General features: G+C 41.2%; 1 protein-coding gene across 1 annotated transcript in view; it reads left to right on the top strand.

The window, feature by feature from the left end:
- Nucleotides 1–24,713, top strand: part of PGM5 (phosphoglucomutase 5) — a 198,160-nt gene that overhangs the window by 8,267 nt on the left and 165,180 nt on the right. Inside the window, exons 2-4 of the mRNA XM_032307008.1 lie at nt 9,827–9,989; nt 16,862–17,008; nt 20,475–20,600. Coding sequence (XP_032162899.1) covers nt 9,827–9,989; nt 16,862–17,008; nt 20,475–20,600 — 436 coding nt within the window. The remainder of the gene's footprint in view (nt 1–9,826; nt 9,990–16,861; nt 17,009–20,474; nt 20,601–24,713) is intronic.

Raw genomic sequence — 24,713 nt, 5'->3', positions numbered from 1 at the left:
TAGGGGTATCTAGTTTTATATTTAAGGCTTTCTAATGGAAAGGGAAAAGAAGTTGAAATCAGAAGACCAGAGTTTATAACAAATGGTTAATATCTACACTCTATAAAAAGCTTTTCTAAATCAGTAAAAATTTCAAAAAATTCAAAAGAAATATTGTCAGCTACAACAACAAACATATGAAAAGGAGATCATCCTCATTAATAACAAAAAAATAAACAAAAACAATCTATCAATTTGAAAAAAATCAAAAGTACTCGGAGTTGGTGTGAACATTTGAAAATTGTCATGCTAATGGAAGTTAACTTGATAGAACATTTTGGCCAGGCAGTTCAGTTTAGCAGCATGCACCAAAATCAATGGAATACTTGTCCAGTAATCCACCAATCCATGAATCTAAGAATCTGTCCTGTAAATTTCCTAATATAAAGGTAGAAATGTCTATGTACAGGAATACTCATCACAGCATTTTGCAAAAGAAAACCTTAGAGACAGTTTATATGCTCATTAGTAGAGAACAGGTACCTAATGTATGACACAAGCCTACCACTGAGGCATTAAAACCCGATCCACATACATGAAAAAGATACGGATGATAGTTTGCTCAGTGAAACAAAGCAAGTAGTAGATTAAGAAGAATGTACTTCTAACTTCTATCCCTCGTCTGTACAGAAACTATCAAAAATCCAGAGTTCACGAAGGGCTCGAGGAGAACAGATGTTTTCTAGAAAATTCTTCGGGCAAATTTCACATATAATATTGCTGATGTGTGTCTGTCTTTTCTGTAAACACCATTATGCTTTATCATGAGATTTAATAAAGCAGCTTAGTTAGAAATGTTGTCTGAAACAAATATATAATGTAAGCATAGAAAATAGGGTTAGAAGAATATATTCCAGTTAACAGTGAATACATCTGGGATATATGGGTGTGTGTGGCGGGGAAGGAGAATGCTTTCTCTTTCTATGTCATATACTTCTTTTTATTAAATACTCATACACATGTATAGGTTGCTCTGATGATTAAACACACCAGGAAAAAGTAATAAAAAAGGAGAAGTTCTGGATTTGAATGCCGATACTATCGTTTGCAACTTGCATGACTGCGGAAAAGTCAAGTGGCTTTCTGGGGTTGGTCTCCTCATTTATACAAATAGGGAAAGTAAAACCACTTGCCCCTACATCTTCCAGGTTCACTGGGAGGATTACTATCAATTATTTTATTTGTTTTCATAACACAATTATTACTAAACTTGTCTAAACTAAACTCTGATTAAAATGAGAGGACCTGGGCGTGGTGCCCTGTAGTTTCAGTAACTTTACTGTTCACATGGCGATCCTGGCTGCTTTGGTAAGGCTTCCTCTTGACTTCATCTGTGCATTATTTCCCAGCATGAATGAGCTGAGTCTGTCCCATGCTTTTCCATCTTAAACATTTCTGAGGCTCCGGCTGCGTTCAGGCAAGACCCCCACCCGCCCGCCCCCCACCCCCTGCCCCCCGCAATCTGCTCATTTCACGAGGATTTTCAAGCCTAACGGACGGGGCCATGTGAGAGATTACCGAGAGGAACAGACCCAGCAGAGGCTAGGGGACTCCACGCTAATCTGCTGAGTCGTCTGAGCGCCGACAGCTGCAGGCGCTCGAGGTGCGGTATTTGGTCAGGATGTTTGTCCCTGTGTCTGTTCCCGCAGCCTCGCCGAACGTTTGGTTCCCAGGCAGGGTCTTTTTTTGGACAGGATCTCCCAGATGTAAAGTGTCGGATGCTAATGTGGAACAGAACACAGAAGACCCGGCCCTGCTGTCATAAATAACAGTAAATTGTTCAGTCTTGCTGAGCTGTAAATCTGTTATTGCCAGAGGTCTTCAGTTCACTGGAACACAGTTCGAGGCGTGGGGGCACTTAGCAAAGGGACAGGAATATTTCCCAACCAGACGGAAACGGGTCTGATCTAATTTATTTAAAAAGCCACATAAATGTATTTTAATTGATTGTGACAATGACTCAGGAAAAAACACATGGCTATAGAGACTGAGGTTTATTTTGGGGGAGGGATATGCAGGCCACACACACACACACACACATATTTATTGCAGTATGGGTATATATATTAAGTACATATTCACACATATGTATTCTATCTATAAAGATGCCAAAGATAGAGTTTTTTGTTTTATAGATGTAGCTTTGTTTATATATATATATATAAAATATATATAAATATAAAATATATCTATATAATGATATAATTTTTTTGTGTGTACCTATAAAGGTGCCAGATGGAAAGTGTTTTTATGTATTTAGAGAGTTTATTGAGTAGCATATGCATGTGGGCATATGCGCAGGACACCCCCTTCCTCAGATATATACCTTCCCTGGATGTCTTCAAGAGGAGAGTAGACCAGATGTCAGAAATGTTTGAAGATTACATAGCAGCAAAGGAGTGGCTAAATATTCCTAGATGACCTATGTTTCTATGATAATTAGGAGAATTGGGCTGGAATTGGATGGGCTGAGAGTAAGAGATATAAGTGGAAGAAATGCTACTGTTCTGGGCGGGAATCTGTCTTGCAAGAACAGCTCTTTGGTGAGCTCACCAACACGGGAAAGTTAGCCAGTCGGCATCGGGCATCCTGGCAGATAGTACAAGTCAGAGGCACAGAGAGGAAAATGAAATGATCCAGGTCAAGACAAGAGCACAGACTCGGTCTTGTCACTCCTTACCATGGACTTCAGCACCTTTTCAGGGAGCAGCCTTGGTGGTTAAAGAAGAAAGAAGACATTGTATTCATGTAGGCATGTTACAACTAATTTACACTTTAATTGTTGCCAAGCTACATGCAGTTTAATTTATTTTGTAGCCCCCATTTAGTCCTCAAACATTTTTTAGTTTCACATACAAAAACTTCAGGTAAAAGAATATTTTCTTAAAAAAAACGTATTTTAAGGAGAGAGAGAGAGAAAGAGCACACATGCATGCATGCAAATGAGACAGGGAGAGGCAGAGGGGGTGGGAGAGAGATGCTCTCAAGCCCACGGTGCTGATTGCAGAACCTGACATGGGGCTTGATCTCAAGACCCTGAGATCACAACCTGAGCCCAAACCAAGAGTTGGCTGTTCAACTGACTGAGCCTCCCAGGCACCCCAAAAGAGCACTTTTATATTGGTTAGTAAACAATGGTACATCTAAATAATGGAAGACCATATGTACACTAAAAATCCAATTGTGGAAGAATATTCAGTGACACAGAAACATAGATGCCAGGGAAGGGCTGGATATATTACGTGAAAGATGTAGGTGGTACAATAATCCCTTTTGTAAAAATATGGTAATTTGTAAATTAGAGAGAGAAGCAGAGATACCAAGACACAGAGGTTTTACATAGAAGTGAGAACTGTGCTCATTTTTAGATTTAGAGATGACTCTTATTTTCCTCTTGCTCATGTGTACTTCTTAAATGTTCAAAAAGGGAACATGTATATGTGTGTGTGTGCATGTGTGTGTGTGTGTGTGTGTGTATTTGTAATTAGAAAACCACTATAGGTAAGCAAAACAACAACAGATTCATTCAATAACTATGAATTGAGGAATTCATACTTAAGAATTAAGCAGTGGCATGTGGAAGAGGAAGGAAGGCAGGGAAGACCCTTGAGTCTTCGTTTGGTGCCGGACACTGACCTGGAGCTTGCTCACGTTACCTGCTCTCACCTTCCAAAACTGAGACACAGAGGGATCTTGCCGCAAATCGCATAGCCAGTAGGAAGTCCATTGGATACAAAAATCTCATAGTATCTCAGGGCATACAACTCTTGTGTTCTTGACCTAGGTGGATCTGGTGGTTCTTCTACCTAATTCTTAGGAGGGCCCCAAGTTCTAGTGTCACCACCCCCATTTTGCATCTGAGCAAAGCTGGATTGCCTGATTCTCACTGAGATCTCCAGAGCTGCTGAGGGGGTGGAAGACTAGAACTTGGGCCAAACTTCTGGGTACTCGTGACTTTTCTGCATCTGTTCAGATGTTAAGGACTGAATGTGAACTCCACCTTGGTTTGATTCTAGTGGGCTCTCATCTCTCCTTCCAGCCCCAAAGTGTGTGCATGAAGGCTTCCAGGGGACAGGAAGCTGAGGATGGGCTCAGGGGCTCCCATCTGGTCTCCATGTAACAAAGGATATAACCGCATCATTATCCATGTGCAAATGGAGAAGTCCCTTGATGTTTGGATAACCACATCCATGTCCTGAGTTTGTTATTTCTCGAAATTCCACTTAGCCATCTCCGGCTTACTCATGTGCAGCAGTGCACAAAGGTTGGCACACCCCTCTGACAGCTGGGACTGAGAGACCAAAGCCCTGCCATCATGGTGGCTTGGCCTTGGCCTTGCTTTGTGGGTTTTGGTTTGTGTTTAACGGCGAAGACAGGAAACAGGCATCTTTGCATCTGTGGCTCTCTGTGCACTTTGGAGATGGCTGTGGTGGTGGCTGTGTGGTCCGCACCACACTCTGGGAACCATCAAGGAAGCTTCTGTTTATTGCTCTCTTTGCTCTCTGATTCACTTTGGGAATGAGAGGCATATGGCACAGTGAGTGGAGGATATTGGGGAACATTATGCTTACTTTTTATTGTCTCCCTTTGGGACTATTTAAAAAAAAATGGCTTGTGTAAAGCTCAAAGGAAATCATGGCAGGGAGTCATATTTAAAGGAGTTCACACAGGAAAACAATGTGTTTTGTTCCTTGGAGAAAATCATTTAGAGTAAAAAATCTGCCTGTACTCTGAGACCCTACCCTGCGGGTTTCAACTGCCCATTGCTGCTCTCTAGTACTTTGATCTAATTAGAAACTGAACTCATTGCTAAGTCTAATTTAGAAGAATAGTTTGTTAGTGTTCTGAAAAGAACAAGCCACGAGAAAGAAACTTATTACCTTTTTTTAAAAAGATTTATATTTGAGGGAGGAGGAGTAGAAGCAGGGGGAGAAAGAGAATTTGAAGCCGACTCCCCGCTGAGCACAGAACCCAACGCAGGGTTCCATCTCACCACCCTGAGATCATGACCTGAGCTGAAATCAAGAGTCAGATGCTTAACTGACTGAGCCACTAGGGTGCCCTGAGAAAGAAAATTATTTTAAAAATGGGTTGTATATGGCACCTGGTGTAAAGAAATTGTGTAAAGAAATGGGCTGGGAGAAAGCTTTATGGGATTAAAAGTTTCTCTTCTCAGGACACTTGTCTGTGCCATGTGGAGGGGCACACTGATTCCCTTGGCACCTGCTGTGTCCATCAGGGGTGGAGCAGTAACGATGCAGTCCAGGTGAGGTTCAAGAGTTGGTGAGTGGTTCCAACATCCATCTAGGAGACTAGACATAGAGAGATGATTAAGTAATGGCATCCTGGGAAAGGTGACTCATTGCACACCAGCCCGTGCTACGTCCTCTCTTTCCGGAGCCTCTGCAAGTGTTGCCTAGGTAGGAACAAGCTCAAATTCAACGTACCTCAGTAGGTCTGCGAGCGTCCCTGTGATAGTGTGCACGTGGCTACCTGTGGATGCTGGGATCTAGATGTGTGTACTGCCTGTTGCTTGTGTACATGACACTGCACTAGAGGCCATCTTGAACCCCTTTGCAAGTGGGAACGGAAGGACATGTTCCCCAGTAGCAGGTGAAGCCCAGGCTGGTTTCCCCTTCTTCCAGTCAAAGCCAGACCGTATGGGAATGCGAGTGGTGATTCCCCCAGTGCCCCTCCTGGGAAGGTCAGGGAGCCACAGGATGTCTTGACTTGAACCCCCACCCCACTCCACCATGCCCCGGGTTGCAGACTGGGTTTCACTCAGGAAAAAATGTCAGATGCCGCCTGCTCCAATGCCCTAAACAAAAGCAGTGTTAATGATGTAAGTAGACCATCCTTTCCTTGCAAGGTAGCATCTGGTGATGGTGGAGGGCAATATTTCTAGGACTTGTGGAAAGTGAAATGGTAGCATAAGGGATAACCTACTGTCTAAAAGTGAATTTTGCGAGCATTTGGGGGGCGCAATCAGTTAAACAGTTAAATATCTGACTCTTGATTCAGCTCAGGTCATGACCTCGGGGTTGTGAGATCGAGCCCCGCGCCAGCATCTGCACTCAGCTGGGAGTCCGCTTCTCCCTCGCCCTCTGTCCTTCTCCCTGCCCATGCTCTCACTTTCTCAAATAAATAAAATCTTTTAAAAAATTTAAAAAACTAAGTGTTCGAGGAGGGTGATGGTAACATGTCATGTTTATTTTCACAAAGGGTTTTTCTTAATGGAATCTCATCTTAAGATTCTCAGCTTTGCAGATGAAGACACAAAGCCTCAGAAAAGTGAAGTGATTGGCCCTCCTCTGGGGTGGAGACAAGGCTCCCCTCTAGATCTTTTAACTTCGAAATGGAGTGTTCTTTCTTTAAACAACAGGGTTTCCAAAGGTTTTATATATATATATGTACATATATATATATTTAGATTATATTTATTTGACAGAGAGAGAGATCACAAGTAGGCAGAGAGGCAGGCAGAGAGAGGGGGAAGCAGACTCCCCACTGAGCAGAGAGCCTGATGCGGGGCTCGATCCCAGGACTCTGAGATCATGACCCGAGCAGAAGGCAGAGGCTTAACCCACTGAGCCACCCAGGCGCCCCAAGGTTATATTTCTTTTATCAGTTGCTAGAAGAAGGCCAGAAGTCTGAAATCCAGTAGGATCATGTTTCCTCTGAGGGCTCTAAGGGTGAATCACTCCATCCCTCTTCTGGCTTCTGGTGTGGTGGCTGCCATATTCCTTGGCATTCCCTGGCTTGTGGCCACCTTACTCTGATCTCTGCCTCTGTCTTACACTGCTTATTCTGGGTGTATCTTCTTTTCTGTGTGTCCTCTTCAGTAAGAACAAAGCTCTTCCCCTTCTGTGAGGGAAGTGGTCCAACTGTAATCAACCTGCCACCGGGTGTTTAGCTGATCACCCCGGCAATGGTGCCATATGAGGGACTCAGTTTTGGTCTCTGTTGGGTGCCCAGTGGTGGCTGGAGCCACGCTGGCCTTGGTGAGAGGAAAGCCATGGTGCTGAGTCCATGTATCACCTCCCTCCTTGCCACCATGAGGGTTCCTCATGGAAATTTGTTCCCGAGTCCATTGGTCAATGACAGGTGTGGCTACCCGGGAAGGAGGCTGATCAGACTCGCACGAAGGAGGCTGATCCTACCCACTTGATTCTTAAAATCATTGTCTGCTTAAGTCCCCTCTTACTGAGCATTTCCAGGGGATACACATGTCTTTATGATTTTCTGTGTCTGACTTTAGAAACTCCATCTCTTGCTCTCATGCCTCTCCTCCAGACCTTACCATGCCTCAGATGTCCCACAATTAGGTTTATACACAGTGTTCAGCACTACCTCTTTTTCTGGTAATGTTGGGTCAATGAGCCCATCTGCATAGGTGACATTTCCAGATAACTAGAATTTAGTCTTCTGTTAACCCTCCAATTATAACCAAAATGTTAAAGCTTGGTATTTTTTTTTTTTCAGTATATTTTCTCACGTTGACCTTCTTAAACAGAATATGTATTATCTTTTCAAACAAGGAATAATTGAATTTTAGTTAAGTTGGTCTATAATCATGACTACTTGATAAATAAATTGTATATATTTATTTCTGTATTTTTTCCAAATTGTAGCCCCAAAGTGAATATAACTTTACATTGTGTTTTTTTTTTTTTTTTTTTTAAAGTAGGTTCCATGCTCAGTGTGGAGCCCAGCATGGGGCTTGAACTCACAACCTTGAGATCAAGACTTGAACTGAAATCAGTAGTCGGATGCTTACCTGACTGAGCCACCCAGGCGCCCCTTAACTTTACGTTGTTGTCATAGCATAAAAATTATTTTCTATTCTGCATTTTTGACTTAGCATTCAAGCATTGTCCGTGTTCCTTCTATACCATTTAAGATAATATAATTTGTTAGAGCAAATAAACCCTTTTAACAGTAAACCATTTTTATTTCCTTTAAAAATAGTAGAACGTCATTTCTCACTCACATAATAGCCCACTGTGGGCATTGCTGGTGAACAAAGACTCTTAGCTTCCGTCTTCTGGCTCCGTGTCTCCTAGAGCTATGTGCTCACCTGTGCTGAGTCTCTGGAAGGAAGTCTCTGGAAATACATGGTGGAGAGGAGGCTTCTTACCATCCTGAGCACAGGGGGCACATGCATTACTTCTGTCCTCATTCTCATGTTCGTGTATCATCTGTTGTGAAATCAGTCATGCAGCCACACTAGATGTAAGGTGGTCTGGGAAATGTAGTCCCTGGCAGGGGGCTGGAGGTTCGTCCTCAAAGAGCCGTCTGGACTGTGGAAGGGGATCATTGATTTTTGGGGACTGCGAACCCAGTCTGCCACAGGTGCACAATCTTCTTCTTTTTTTTTTTTAAATACTTTATTTGTTTATTCGACAGAGATCACAAATAGTCAGAGAGGCAGCAGAGTGGGGGTGGGGTGGAGAATGCTCCCTGCCAAGCAGAGAGCCTGATGCGGGGCCCGATCCCAGGACCCTGGGATCATGACCTGAGCTGAAGGTAGAGGCTTTAACCCACTGAGCCACCCAGGCACCCCCACTTTTTGTACATTTTTTTCCTGTATCTTCCTTCATTGTCCTATTCGGTCAGTGACCTACTTCTAGCATTGCTGTAGTTGGGTCCAGGGTAATTTTGGTGTTGAGCTGCATGCTAGAGCTTGCCTTCCCTTGTGGACCACAGCAGTACTTCTCAAATTTTGATGGACAGATGAATTAACTAGAAGGGGGGGGAGGGGATCTTGTTAAGGTACTTAACAGATTCTTCCTCTTAACAGATTCTTCCTCAGTGGGTCTTGAGTGGACCTTGAGGTTTAGCCCTTCTACTAAGCTCATAGGGGATGCCCATGCTGCTGATTCTTAACAAGGAGACTTGATCACTAAGCTCGGATGAATGTTGAAATCACCTGTAGAGCTTTAAAGACCATGAAGCCTTGATTCTCCCCCCAGAAATTCTAATACAATTAGTCCGAGATGCAGTCTGAGTATTGGTAATTTTAAGGCTTCATTAGGATTCTGAGTTGTAACATCTGAGAACCACTGGATTGGATGACATTGGTCTTTATTTTAAGAGCAAGAGTCATACTCTTGTCTTGCTCTTGTAGAGTATGACTTGTAGAGTCATACTCTACAGAGTTATATGACTTTCTTTTTTGTAGCTCTAGAAAGACTGCCTGCGCCCGTGGATGACCTCCAGATCTCTGCTTAGCATGACTGGGTAGTTTTTGTGTTGTCTCCAGCACATGTTGTCAGTGGCAGAAATAAAATTCTTGCCTCTATAAGAGTGGTTATTCAGAGGGCAGTTCAATACGCCCGCTGACGACGAGGCTATGGTAAGCCAGGTCCCTCCTGTATGGGCTTGTGCTGAGGAACAGAGAGGAAGGAGGTGAAGCAGAGAAGCACTCCTTTTTCTTAGAATTTCTAGTATGTTCATGTGTAGCGTTTCTAAGCCAGTAACAAACTAAGAACTTCTTGCCTAGTTCAAGCCAAGCCCTTGAACATCAAAAGCCGATGTTTCAAATTACTAAAAGTCAATGAGGCTGATCCAGTTTGGTAATTGACCTCTAGACGTGGGTGCCCCGGTGGTGCTGGAGATATTGGGCAGGAGAGACAATGCCAGAGCTCTCCTTCACCCCCTAACCCAAAGCCTACTCAATTCCTTTTGCCAAGTGACTTACGGTGTCTTAACAGAGCTTGGGACACTTTCCATTGAAATGCCTCTGATTCCATGTAACTGGATTGATTTCTTTCTTTGGCTGATCTAGATTGGACGGCTGATTATTGGGCAGAATGGTATCTTGTCAACACCTGCTGTTTCCTGCATTATCAGGAAGATCAAGGCAGCTGGTGGAATTATCTTAACAGCCAGCCATTGCCCTGGAGGACCAGGGGGAGAGTTTGGAGTGAAGTTCAATGTTGCCAATGGAGGTATGTGGCTTAGAATCTGCCTTAATCATCCCAATTTCTGTCCTATTATGTTGTCATAGTTTTATTTGTTTAAAAAGATGTATTTATTTATTTGAGACAGCATGTGTGAGAGCAGGGTGAGGGGCAGAGGGAGAAGGAGAGAGAGAATCTCAAGCAGACTCGCACTGAGCACGGAGCCTGATGTGGGCTTCGACCTGACAACCCTGAGATAAAGACCTGGGCCAAAACCAAGAGTCAGACGCTTAACTGACTGTGCCACCTATGTATCCCAGCTATCATAGTCTTACAGTGACCCTTTGGTCGTAGACAAGCAGGGTGGAGGAGAAATTGCACAGAAAGTTCCAGTGAAGTGCTGTACTAGTCAGGTTTCTCCAGAGGACCAGAACAGTGGGCTGTACAGAGATTTATTATGAGGAATGGGCTGGGTTCTGGTTCAAGATGGTGATGTAGGAACATCCAGAACTCACCTCCTGTCATGGACACGCTGCATCTACAGAAAGATGGATCACTTTCCTCTGAAAAAAACCTAAAAACAAGCAGAGCAGCCCCTTTACACAAGGCAAATGAGAGGGAAAAGTGGGTGTGAGAAGTTGGGACACCACCTCACCATAAACCTCACTGCTGGCCAAATAGTCCACCATTGGGGAGAATGCAAAATCCCAAGCTTCTGTCTGAGAGAGGGAAGGCTCGTACTCTACATTGGGTACTCCATTTCTTAAGACTGTCACCTGAGAGATGTGCCCCCAACACATCTGTCTTGGAAGACCAACTGGCTCATGCCCTTGACCCTTGGGGCTGTGGCGAACTGAGAGACAGCTCTTAAAGGGCCTGCATGCAGCCTCACCTGCCCCAGGGTCCAGAGAGGGGTTGGCTCATGTGATTATGGAGGCAGAAAAGTCCTGAGACCTCTAGACCCAGGAGAGCTGATGGTGGAGTTCTGGTTTGAGTCCAAAGGCTTGAGAAACAGCAGAACTGACGGTGTAAGTTCCAGTCCGAGTCCGGGTTCCACGGCCAGAGAGGACCAGTGTCTCAGCTGGAAAGCAGGTAGAGAGAGTGAATTCTCCCTCACTTAGCCTCTTGTTCTGTCCAGGCTTTACAGAACATTCAGGTTCTGTACATTCAGGTATTCTATATGCTGTTTACTATGCATTACATTTGGTTGTTAAGTCTCTTAGTCTTAATATAGAACTCTGAGTCTGCATTTCTGCAGGAGCAGATAATTCTCACCAACAATAGTTACCTTTATGAATTATTTTTGGCCAGAATATTATTCCCCCCCTCCTTGAAGCCATTTTGGACGTTATCCAAACAAATGAACTTCACTCACATCAAGTGTATTTTAAAAAAACCCCACCATCAGTGGGTTGGATAAGGCCACTACATTGGGCTTTCCTGTCCTCAGTCTACTGATTCATATACTAATCTCATCCAGAAACAGGCCTATAGACACATGGGAATAAGGTTTAACCAAATATCTGGGCACCCTGTGGCCAGGTCGGAATGACATATAAAACGAACGCACGAACGAACCACCACAACCCTTGAGGTGACATGACAAGGAAGTGGACTAATGAGATCTTAAGCCACTTGATCTCATGGATGCTTATCTGATATGGAAGGACTCTGGATTTAAAAGCTGGAAGAAACCCTCTAAGTCATTTAGTCCATTTCTGTCATTTTATAGATGAAGAAATAAATCCCCCAGAGGCTGTTATTGATTTGCTCAAGTTCACATGGCTGCTCAAGGCTAGACAAATGATTTTTTTTAGCATAACCTGTAGACATCTTTCTTCCTTATAGTGTTGACTTTCTGTCCCTGAAATGCTTAGAATTATTTCACTATTTCTTCTATTTACAGAAATGTATAGTTTAGAGGTCTTTGTGCAGTGGAATATGTGTATGGGGTGAATTAACAAATTTTTAAACATATATAAAGATGAGAATAATAAATGGGTAGCTTGTGTCCATTACTTTGCTTTTCCATTTTGCACTTATTCCCCCTAAAGAATTTTAAGGTAAATTAGCATGAAGACATTTTATACCTAAATATTTCAGAATACATCTCTTAAAAGAAAGACATATTCTAACATAACTACATTATCACACCTAGCAAAAATAATACAAATTCTCTAATATCATCTAAAATCTAATCTATATTCAGAATTTTCCAGTTGCCTCCAAAATGTTATTTATAGCTGTTTTTTTAAAAAGAGAATTTATTTACTTATTTGAGAGACAGAGCAAGAGAGAGAGAGCAAGAGAGGGGAAAAGGTCAGAGGGAGAAGCAGACTCCCAATGCAGGACTTGATCCTGGCACTCCGGGATCATGACCTGAGCCGAAGGCAGTGGCTTAACCTACTGAGCCACCCAGGCGCCCTATTTATAGCTGTTTTATTCAAACCAGGATTCATCCAAGAACTATGCATTACATTTGGTTGTTAAGTCTCTTAGTCTTAATATAGAACTCTGAGTCTGCATTTCTGCAGGAGCAGATAATTCTCACCAACAATAGTTACCTTTATGAATTATTTTTGGCCAGAATATTATTCCCCCCCTCCTTGAAGCCATTTTGGACGTTATCCAAACAAATGAACTTCACTCACATCAAGTGTATTTTTAAAAAACCCCACCTTTATGAACTGTCATGTACTTCAAGAAGTTTCGTTTCATTAAAAAGCATACCGAGGACCTCATCTAGTCTTGCAGCAGCCCTTGAGGATTTCAGGAAAAAACAGGCAAGATTCAGGTATTCTATATGCTGTTAACATGGGAAATTGAACGGGCTCAGAAAGTGGCAATTTGTAGAGAAATGTGATTTAAAAGTTGCCAAACTAGACAACGCTTACTAAAGTAAGTATTTGGAATTTATATTTGATTTCATATCTTACAAAAATATCTCAGTCATCTCTGTGATATCTTGTGAGGCATAAAAGGAGAAGATATTATTTAAATACCCATTTTGTAGACTGAAGTACAGGGGGGAAATGAGATGTATTCAGCCATAGATTTTGGCGTTTAACTGTATTGGAAGTCCCTCTCTTATGCTTAATTCTTTATATTTGCATGTCTTGGCATCATGAATGAAGCTAACATTCCTAATGGCATAGAAAGATTCAGTTGGTTTCTTCCTACTCAAGGAAGAATCCATTTTACCATAATTTCTTTCCTTGAAGAGACATTCATCTCTTTTCATTGTGTGTCATATAGATACATTTTATGGAATGAATTAAAAGGCTACGTGTCTTGGGGCACCTGGGTGGTTAGTTGGTCGGACGTCTGACTCTTGATCTGGGCTCAGCTGATGATCTCCGGATCCTGGAATCCAGCAGTGTTGAGCCCCTTATAGGGCCCCATGCTCAGTGGGGAGTCTGTTTCTCTCTCTCTTTCTCTCTTCCTCAGCCCCTCCCCCCACTCGTGCACGAGCTCTCTCTCTCTCAGATAAATGAAGAAATCTTTAAAAAAAAAAAAAAAGACTAAGTGTCTACGGAATTAGTAGGCACAGCCAGGGAACTAGGACACATCTGGAACTATGTTCCTTTTAAAGTGCATTTAGAGGACAGGACCATTCTGAGGATGTTTTTAAGTAGAGGGGAAGATGCTAGAGGCGAAATGGAATCCATAATAAAGATACTGGATTTTTTGGAATCTTATAATGTGCTGGGCACCATACTCAGAACTTTACATACCTTTTCTCATTTAATCCTCGTAACAACCCAATGAAGTCACTGAGGAATTAAATGGTTTAAAAAGCTTGACTAGTGTCACAGAATTCTTAAGGTGTGGAGCTCAGTTAGAGCCTAGATTCTGGGAAGAGGGCAAGACTTCTGGATAAGATCACAAGGATGGGGAAAGAAACAATTCTGAGGGGTGCAGAATGAAAGTTTGGGGTAATAGTTGCTATACCTGTTCCAAAAAGAAAGTAAGAAGAAAGATTGTGTGGTAAGATAATGGGACAAGGAGAGGCAGGACTTGGGGACATATTCTGTAAAAGGTACTATGGGAAGTGTGTTGATGATTCATGCATGAGAAGTCGTAAAGGTAAGCAGCCTCATTTTTAGGGGGAGCCACTTGGTGTAATTTTTGACTACCTCCAGCAATATGTGGGAGTCTGAAAATTGTAGCAGTGGGGACAGATGATGGTGATGTCCCAGGGTTGGGGAACGGCTGTGGAGGCACGGAGGAATGGTACTTGTTACAGGTGTCTGAGCTGGCATCGGACTATTAGGATTCAAAATCCAGCCTCTGTCTATTACCAGTGAAGGGGCCTTGGTTAAGGATCTCTTCCTCTTCAAATTTCAGTTTCCCCATTTGGCAACTGATGATAATAATAACTCCTATTTCATCTGCTTTCTATGCATGTTGAATTCCATGTAAAGTGTGAAATGTGGTATATGTAAGTTTCAATAAATGTAGACTCATGTTATTATGCTAACAAAGGTATGGCTCAGACAGTGGATCTTAGGTCCTGCCTAGGATTAGAGACCCGTGAAACCAGAAGGGACTGATAGTCTGGGATTAACCAAGCGATGATGGGCATCAGTACAGGAAAGAGCAGGTTCAGTGGAGGTGTGGAGGAGGTAGCTGGCAGATAAGGAATTTATGGGCAGAAGACACTCAAATTTGATATTTTTGAAAAGATTTCAAGAGGCAATAATATTTAAGATATGACTTTACCTGCCACTGACTAAAATGAGGAAGAAAACTCATTAGAGCAGAAGATGTCAAGGAACTTGGAAGTAGTTGATGGATGCAGAGGTTGATGATGAACTTTTTAGGTTAACGACATAGGTGGTTGAGTAGCATCACAGAAAACGAACATGCTAGAAGTTGTTTTACTTTTGGAAGCCAGTGTGCTTTGTCATCAAATCAGTCTTTTTTTTTTTAATATTTTATTTATTTATTTGACAGACAGAGATCACAAGTAGGCAGAGAGGCAGGCAGAGAGAGAGGAGGAAGCAGGCTCCCCACTGAGTAGAGAGCCTGATGTGGGGCTCGATCCCAGGACCCTGGGATCATGACCTGAGCCGAAAGCAGAGGCTTTAACCCACTGAGCCACCCAGGCGCCCCTCAAATCAGGCTTTTAAAAGTGAGGGACACAGTCAAAGAATACAGTGGCACCTAAGGGAGCAGGGAGATATTCATGCATTCTCCAACTGGACAAGCATAGGAAAGGCAAAGACAGAACAAGGCTCTTTACTGTTTTACATTTTGTGGAAGGATAAAAAGTAGTGTGGAGTGGAGGAGGAGGGACTTTTTTTTTTTTTTTTTTTTCTTTGCAACCTTTGCTTTTCCTAAAGGACAAGGAAATATGGTTAAAATCTATTAGGCCTCTTTCCCATGCAGTAGAATGGGGACCTTGCCCTTCCTTTATTTTTAAGACAGCTTTCTTGAGGTGTAATTGATATACAAAAAAATCTGCTCATAGTTAATGTGTATAGTTTGTTGTGTTTGGGTAGTATTTCTTTTTATGTATTCAATGAGCATTTATGGGGAGACAAAAATAGTGCTATGTTTTTGAAATACATTGTGAGTTGCCTAATAGAAATATATTGTGAGTCAGGATTTTAAACTTTCTAGTAGCCACATGAAGAAGTAAAAAAAAAAAAAAAGGTGAAATGAACAATGTATTTTTTTTTTAAGATTTTATTTATTTATTTGACAGAGATTACAAGTAGGCAGAGAGGCAGGCAGACAGAGAGGAAGGGAAGCAGGCTCCCTGCTAAGCAGAGAGTCCAATGTGGGGCTCTATCCCAGGATCCTGGGATCATGCCCCAAGACAAAGGCAGAGGCTTTAACTTACTGAGCCACCCAGGCACCCCATGAACAATGCATTTTTAAACCTCGTATACTGAAAATATTATTTCATCAAGTTACTATAAAAGTCAAATGTAACCTATTAACATTTTTTTCTATGAACTGTTCAAAATTTGATGTGTAGTTTACAGTTACAACACATATCAATTTCACTAGTCACATTTCAGGTGCTCAATAGCTGTATACCATTAACGACTACTGTCCTGGACAGTGTAGCTTGAAGGATTGGGATAGAAAAGAAATTATTTCTTGATTTCCTTTTGGCTGAAATTTACAGTTGAGTTGGCAAGTATATCTCATATAAAACCTATCTATTGTCTCTCTTTGATATTTCAGATCTTGCACTGTACTCATTTGATTTCCAAACTTATTGCAAAAAATCTAAAGTGACTTGCAGCACAAAACAAAATTTAAAAAGAAGCTGAAAGGGGGACAATTTTTTATTTCATGTTCATTTAAAGTCTTTCACAGCCTAATTGTCCTCTTGATCTTGTGAGGAAACACATCAAATATTTTTACTTAAACCTCATTTTAAAAACTTGGATGTCACTAGGGAGCCTGAGTCAGGGAAAGCATTTAACCCTCGCAAGCTCCTGCCTCAACAAGGCAGCTGACCTGGGAGTAGAACTCGTGTGTTCTTTCTCTAGGTGCACTTGAGAGGCTGCAGTTTAAATCTGGAATCCCTCACTTCTGTCAAGTGCATATCCTGTTGGTGTCTCATATCCTGAAAAAAGCTGATTACATAACTGGGTCTCCCCGGCAGGTGTGAACCTATTTTTAGGGAAGATGTATCATTGCTCAGAAATGGATTCAGATAAACAAACATATGGGTTATTAGCCTACATAGAACAGGTGAGGCTGACCAAATTTCCTTCATCGTGGGTGAATACAACACAGGGACTATGAAGAACTATAGAACTGTGAACTGTTGTCCATTTTTTCGAGAACAAATGAATCTTTCTTTTGCTTAATGGTGAAGGAGGGAACATGCTTCTGATTGAAGTTGCAGATGCTTTTTAAAAAATTTAGTTTTGGTGGTGTGCTATTTCCAAATGCAGGTCCTGCACCAGATGTGGTCTCAGACAAAATCTACCAGATCAGCAAAACAATCGAGGAATATGCCATATGCCCTGATCTTCGAATTGACCTGTCTCGGCTTGGAAGACAAGAATTTGACCTGGAGAACAAATTCAAGCCATTTAGAGGTAATAGATTACATTTTGAAGAAGTCAGAGTCATTCCATGGGTGGCGGTGACTCTGCTTCCCGCATGGGAGGGCACACCCCAAAGTGATTGGATGGTCTATTTTTTTTTTATAAAGATTTTATTTATTTATTTGACAGAGAGAGATCACAAGTAGGCAGAGAGGCAGTCAGAGAGAGAGGAAGGGAAGCAGGCTCCCTGCTGAGCAGAGAGCCCGATGTGGGACTCGATCCCAGGACCCTGAGATCATGACCTGAGCCGAAGGCAGCGGCTTAACACACTGAGCCACCTAGGCACCCCTGGATGGTCTATTTTGGGAGTGACTTGATAAACAGATGTAATATGACTGTGGTGCATGGGGAAGTGGGAGCAGCCAAGATATTCAGGACTGGCAATTTCAAAAATGACTTCCCAAATTCTAGATCACTTTCAACATTGGAAAAATGTCACAGCTGACTCCCTTATGGCATCCCAAGAATAGGCTATGAGTCGCCAAAACATGTCTTCACTTTTCTATTCCATTACGGTGAAGATACTGGAGTATTTTATACAGTGAAGAAGAGAACCATCAAGGTAATGGGGTTACTAAAATTTCCCATGGAAGGTAGGCGATTTCTTTCCAAGCCAAAACCACGCTGTTTACCTTGATTCAATGCGGGAGAGATCACCATTCTGTATCAAGCACTATGTGAGGAGATTTTTGAAAGGAACTCAGTAAACACCAAATGGATTAGGCAAAGAATGGAATGAAATTGCCCCAAATATCCTACAGTGTAGACTGATTGAAACTTCTGAAGTGCTCGGATTATAACTTTTAATTTTACAGATTAATACTGAACCATATAACATTACTAATATCATGTATATGCATATTAGTCCCCCCTTTTACCCTATTGCTTTTTCCTAGAACATATACAATTAGCCACAAACCAACTTTTTACTCCTTTAATGTCCTATACGCTTAAATACAGTCTGTGTTAAAATATTTTCCTTGTTTGACAAATAAATTAATTTAGCTGAAAAGATTAAATACCAGGCTCGCAGCCGCATGGCATTGAAGTGACAAGCAGGGGAGAGCTTGAAATGGACATTGAGGTGTTACACTGTTAAGCCAACACTAGGATCTTCTTCTTGAAGGATTTTGAGTCAATTGCTCGCTTAGATAACCAGCAGAAATTCATCAGAAGCCATGTGATACTGGAAATAATGGTGTCTCCTTTTATTAATCTCGCTGGGAGCACACACACATATATGAACACACAGTGGTTTGACATCCATAAACGGGGGCATAGTAGATGAAATGGATTTAAATATGCTCATTTATATATATTTGGAAAAATTGGACAATAAGATGACTGGGAAAAATCAGACATTACCATCAGGAAGAAGTTACAAATAATTTACTTACTTCTGCACAATTTTTATGCTTGCCCAGGAGACCTAAATCATTGGTCTCATTGATGAACTCAGGTTCAGGCTGTTTCTGCCGCCATATTGCTAATTTGATGAAATTTCTAAGATGCTGTGGATACCAGGAGGTGGGTAGAAGAGCTTCCTGGCTCCTAGTCCCTGGTTCCCAAGAAGAATTTGAAGATAATTGTTTGGGATAATTTATGTGCTGTGTTCTTGGTGTTTTAAATGTTGAGCAAGCCTTTGAGTTAATTGCAAACACATCATTCCTTGGCATTTCACCTTAAGGGTTCAAGAGCCTGAACTATTTGATATGAACTTTCAATTTTCACTGAATTTTACTTGCCTCCTTGTTTTTTACATTTCTGTTTACTATGTGTTATCTGCTATGAATACCAACTGTATTTAGGCAAGTGGTTCAAGAATTAAAGAACCAGAATAAAATAGCTAAAAATATTATCCCATATTGTGGAGTAAGACTTCTATGTCTAAAAGAATATGATCTTTTATTTCATATAGTAATTTTTTATTATGGTGTAATATACATAAAGTTTACCATTTTAACCATTTTACATATACATTTCATAAAGATTAATTCTTTATTGTATGAATTAATATTATTCTCAGGCCAAAAGATTAAGAATGATTTGTGTTAATGCAAAAATAATTACATTATATTTAAATGGGCATACATACTATATTAACTTAAGTGCAAGGAAAAATATTTTTATTTATTTTTAAAAATAGTTGATTTATTTATTTGACAGAGATCACGAGTAGGCAGAGAGGCAGGCAGAGAGAGACAGGGGAAGCAGGCTCCCTGCTGAGCAAAGAGCCTGATGTGGGGCTCGATCCTAGGACCCTGAGGTCATGACCTGAGCTGAAGGCAGAGGCTTAACCCACTGAGCCACCCAGATGCCCCTGAAAAATATTTTTAGATGGTATTTGACCAGGTGAAGGAATAGTTTCATCTATCTAATTATAACATATAACATTCCATCCATTAAATATTATAGCTGGAATTTACTGAAAATTATTAAAAGTGGATTGGTAATTTCCTTTGTGCAAGTTTAAGTATTTCAGAATTCCAAAGTAGTATGTATTTGAAAATTTTGAAAAACAACATACATATGTTTCAAAATTTAACTATGAACTTAAAAGCAGGGTTTATGGACAAATTTTCATGCTAAAAGAGTCAAATATCTAGTATTCTAGGAAAATACTTTCTTAGTATTAATTATATGTTGATAGCCAAGTTTGAAAAATATAATGGATTTTGCATTGTGTATATCTGTCAAATAAGTGGAAAAGACTAGTTTTGGGTTCCTGGTCACTGGGCGGTGCCAAACATTGAAGAATACTTATGTTTAATGAAGGTTTCTAAATATTTGGCATTCAGCCTGAAATGGGTACTGGGTTGGGCACACAGTACAAACTCAGGAATGTTTCCTTCATCACCAATTCTAACCCTGGATTTGGTTGGCAAAATGGCATTTAGAAAATAAGGGCCAAAAAAGTGACCCCAAAAGGGCCACTGCTAAAGTGACCCTTTAAGCCCCCTGAGTGATTCTTTGGCTTACCTCCACAGGAGAGGCACCTGGATGTGCCAAGATGTCTCTTAGCATTGAGCTGTGTGCCTTCGTTGGGAGGGATGTGGTGGAAGGAAGATGGGATAAAAGGGTGCATATTTTATTCATTTGAGAGAGAGAGAGAGAGAGTGAGCATGAAAGGGGCCAGGGGCAGAGGGAGAAGCCGGCTCCCTGATGAGCAGAGGGCCTGATGTGGGACTTGATCCTGGGACTCCAGGATCATGACTTGAGCTGAAGGCAGTTGCTTAACCAACTGAGCCACCCAGGTGCCCAGTTTGTAGGATCTTGATTGTGCCTTAATTTTGTGACTTAGTGTATAAATGGATACTTGGCTTCCTGCATGATGGCTAGGGTTATAATGGGATTGTGGTCAGAACTTCATGCTATTAGGGTAGTGATTCTTTTTTACACTTCCCAGTATTTTCATGGGTATGGTCAATGATATTTCTCTTTACTCTTCTATCCTTAGTGGAGATAGTGGACCCAGTAGATATCTATCTCAACCTCCTTCGGACCATCTTTGATTTTAATGCCATCAAGAGTTTGCTGACAGGGCCTGGCCAACTGAAGATCCGAGTTGATGCGATGCACGGAGGTAAAGTCCTGGTCTTCTCCCATTTGGTGGATGAGAAATATTAAGGAGAACTCTACCCATGCTGGGTTTCTGAGATTATGAGGAAGATTGGATTCGTAGATATTCACACAACATGTGTATGTTCAGATATTTGGAATGTTCTGGAAAACCTCACAGTTTTAACTTCTCTCTCTCTTTTTTCTTATTTAGTTAAAAAAAAAATATATATATCATTTTTAATTGAAGTGTAGTTGACACATATTGTTAGGATAGTTTCAGGTGAACGACAGAGTGATTTGACAGTTCTATATGTTATGCTCTGCTCACCACACATGTAGCTACCATCTGTCACCATGCAATGCTATTACAATACAGTAGACTATATTCCTTATGCTGCACCTTTCATCTGCATGATTTATTCATTCAATAACTGGAAGCCTGGATCTCACACTCCTCTTCTTGCATTTTGTGCAACCTCTCCCCAGTTCCCTGTCCTGGTAACTTCTCTCTTTTGAAGCAAATGAAGATAGTGGTGAAAAAAATGAGTCGGAGACGATGTCTATTTATGTGTGGAATGGATGGTTAATTGTAGTCATTTTAAAAAATCTATTTTTAAAAAATATATATTTGAGAGAGAAAAAGAGAGTATAGGTGGAGGGGAGAAGCAGAGGGAGAGGGAGAGGGAAAAGCAGACTTCCCACTGAGCAGGGAACCTGACGTGGAGCTCGATCCCAGAACCCTGAGATAATGACCTAAGCCAAAGACAGATACTTAACCAACTGAGCCAGCCAGGTGCCCCCGCAAAATCTATTTTGATCAGTGCACACACATATAGTTTAAGCAGTCAAGTAGTTCAAAGTTTATTTGAAAAGAATCTAAGCCCACCTCCCCACCAACTCTCTTTCACCCTCTCCATTCACTAAATCCAAGCACACTTCCCTCAACTAATTATATCATCATTTTGGTGAGATCAGTATCCAGTGTCTCCATTATAGAACACTGCTGAGCCATGTAAAATACTGTAGTTATATTTTCTAACAGCACAATTCTTTTATTTCCTTTGTTTTTGTATTGCATAGTTTTTGTTAGCTGTATTTACCACTACTAACCCCCATCCTCTCCCAGAGTCTAAAGCTTCTCATCTCATGCTCCTGATTTGCTCTGCTCTGCATGGGTTCCTTTCTGAGTTGCTCTTATCCTTATCATCATTCTAGTTATTCTCTTTATCCTTCCCTTGTGTTGACTCTCCTTCTATCTGGATCCTTTGTCTTGCATTTTTGTGATTTACAAAATTCCTTTTGCAGGAACCCAATCTCCAGAAGCTCTGAAAGAAAAGTGATAGGAAGTAAATGTGTTGAGGCATTGCATACCTGGAAATGCCTTTCTTATTTCCTTCTCTTAATTGATATTATCTGGATATAGAACTCTACAATAGATATTATTTCCTTTCAGAAGTTTCAGGGCATGGCTGCATTGCCTTATAGCCATCACATCGAACTTGGGAAATCTGATGCTATTGTGATTTTTAATTGATGATATGAAATCTTTCCTTTTTCTTTTCAGGAGGCTTTTCGGGCCTTTGGCTTATCATCAGTGTTTTTACGTTTTGCAATATTGAGTCTTGATGTGGGACTATTTTCTTCTATTGTGCTGGGTTCCTGGCGGATCCTCTTAATCTGGAAACTTGAGTCCTTTAATTCTGGGAAATAACTTCTTGAGTGATTTCCTCTGTTATTGCTGCCTTCCTTTCTTTCCAAAATGGTTATTTTTAAGTATTGAACCTACTGAACTAGTTCTTTAGTTATCTGATTCTCCCCTCTGCCCCTACCACCGATGTTCTCTTTCTTTGTTTTGTGCTCTGTTCTGGGAGGTTTCCTCAACTTTATCTCCCAAGTCCTTCCATTATGTTTTTCAGTTCCATATTTTATTTCTAAATTGAACAAGGAAGAAATAGAAAACATGAACAGATCCATAACCAGCAAGGAAACTGAAGCAATAATCAAAAATCTCCCAACAAGGGCGCCTGGGTGGCTCAGTGGGTTAAGCCGCTGCCTTCGGCTCAGGTCATGATCTCAGGGTCCTGGGATCGAGTCCCGCATCGGGCTCTCTGCTCAGCAGGGAGCCTGCTTCCCTCTCTCTCTCTCTCTGCCTGCCTCTCCATCTACTTGTGATTTCTCTCTGTCAAATAAATAAATAAAATCTTAAAAAAAAAAAAATCTCCCAACAAAACAAGAGTCTGGGGCTGGACCATGAGGTATTCTACCAAACATTTAAAGAAGAATTAATACCTATACTTCTGAAGCTGTTTCAAAAAATAGAAATGGAAAGAAAACTGCCAAAGTCATCCTGTGAGGCCAGTATTACCTTGATCCCCAAACCAGACCAAGGCCTTGCCAAAAAGAATTAAAGATCAGTATCTCTGATGAACATGGATGTCAATTTCTCACCAAGATATTAGCCAGTAGGATCCAACAGTACGTTAAAAGAATTATTCACCATGACCAAGTAGGATTTATTCCTTGGTTGCAAGGGTGGTCCAGTATCCACAAATCAATCAGTGTGTTACACTACATTAATTAAAGAAAGATCCAGAACCATATGATCTTCTCTATTGATGCAGAAAAAGCATTTGACAAAGTACATCATCTTTTCTTAATTGAAACTCTTCACTGTGTAAGGATAGAAGGAACATACCTCAACATCATAAAAGCCATATGTGAAAACCCCACAGCAAATATCGTTCTCAGTGGGGAAAAACTGAGAGCTTTTCCCCTAAGGTCAGGAATATGGCAGGGATGTCCACTCTCACCACTGTTGTTCAGCATAGTATTAGAAGTCCTAGCCTCAACAATCAGACAACAAAAAGAAATAAAAGCCATCTGAATCAGCAAAAAAATAAGCTCTCATTCTTTACAGATGATATGATAGTCTATGTGAAAAATACAAAAGACTGCAAATTGCTAGAATTTATAAAGGAAGTCAGCAATGTGACAGGATATAAAATCAATGCACAGAAATAAGTAGCATTTCTATACACTAATGATGAGACAGAAGAAAGAGAAATGAAGGAATCAATCCCATTTACAATTGCACCACAAACTATAGGATACCTAGGAATGAACCTAACCAAGAAGGCAAAGGATCTATACTCTGAAAACTAGAGGACACTCATGAAAGAAGTTGAGGAAGACAAAAATGAAAAAAATGTTTCATGCTCATGGATTGGAAGAACAAATAGTGTTTAAATGTCTATGGGGAACCTGGGTGGCTCAGTGGTTTAAGCCTCTGCCTTCGATTCAGGTCATGATCTCAGGGTCCTGGGATCGAGCTCTGCATCAGGCTCTCTGCTCAGCGGGTAGCTTGCTTTCCTCTTTCTGCCTAGATAAATAAAATCTTTTAAAAAAATGTCTATGCTACCTACAGCAATTTATATATTCAGTGTAATCCCTATAAAAATACCATCAACATTTTTCATGAAGCTGGAAAAAATAATCCTAAAATTTGTATGGAACCAGAAAAGATCCTGAATAGCCAAAAGAATGTTGAAAAAGAAAACCAAAGCTGGGGGGTGGCTCAGTGGGTTAAGCCTCTGCCTTCGGCTCAGGTCATGATCTCAGGGTCCTGAGATCGAGCCCCACATTGGGCTCTCTGGTCAGTGGGGAGCCTGCTTCCCCCCACCCCTCGCCTGCTTCTCTGTCTGCTTGTGATCTCTGTCAAATAAATAAATAAAATCTTAAAAAAAAAAAAAAAGAAAGAAAGAAAAGAAAACCAAAGCTAGTGGCATAAAATAAAAGACTTCAAGCTCTATTACAAAGCTGTAATCTTTGACACAGTATGGTACTGGCACAAAAACAGACATAGACCAATGCAACAGAATAGAGACCCCAGGGGCACCTGGGTGGCTCGGTGGGTTAAGCCTCTGCCTTTGGCTCAGGACATGATCTCAGGGTCCTGGGATCGAGCCCCGCATCATGCTCTCTGCTCCGCGGGGAGCCTGCTTCCCCTTCTCTCTGCCTGTCTCTCTGCCTGCTTGTGATCTCTCTCTCCCTCTGTCAAATAAATAAATAAAACCTTTAAAAATTCTTTTTTTTTTAAGGATTTTATTTATTTATTTGACAGAGAGAGATCGCAACA

This window comes from Mustela erminea, chromosome 12, assembly GCF_009829155.1.
Source record: "Mustela erminea isolate mMusErm1 chromosome 12, mMusErm1.Pri, whole genome shotgun sequence".
Classification (NCBI taxonomy): domain Eukaryota; kingdom Metazoa; phylum Chordata; class Mammalia; order Carnivora; family Mustelidae; genus Mustela; species Mustela erminea.
This window is presented reverse-complemented; position numbering and strand designations above follow the sequence as displayed.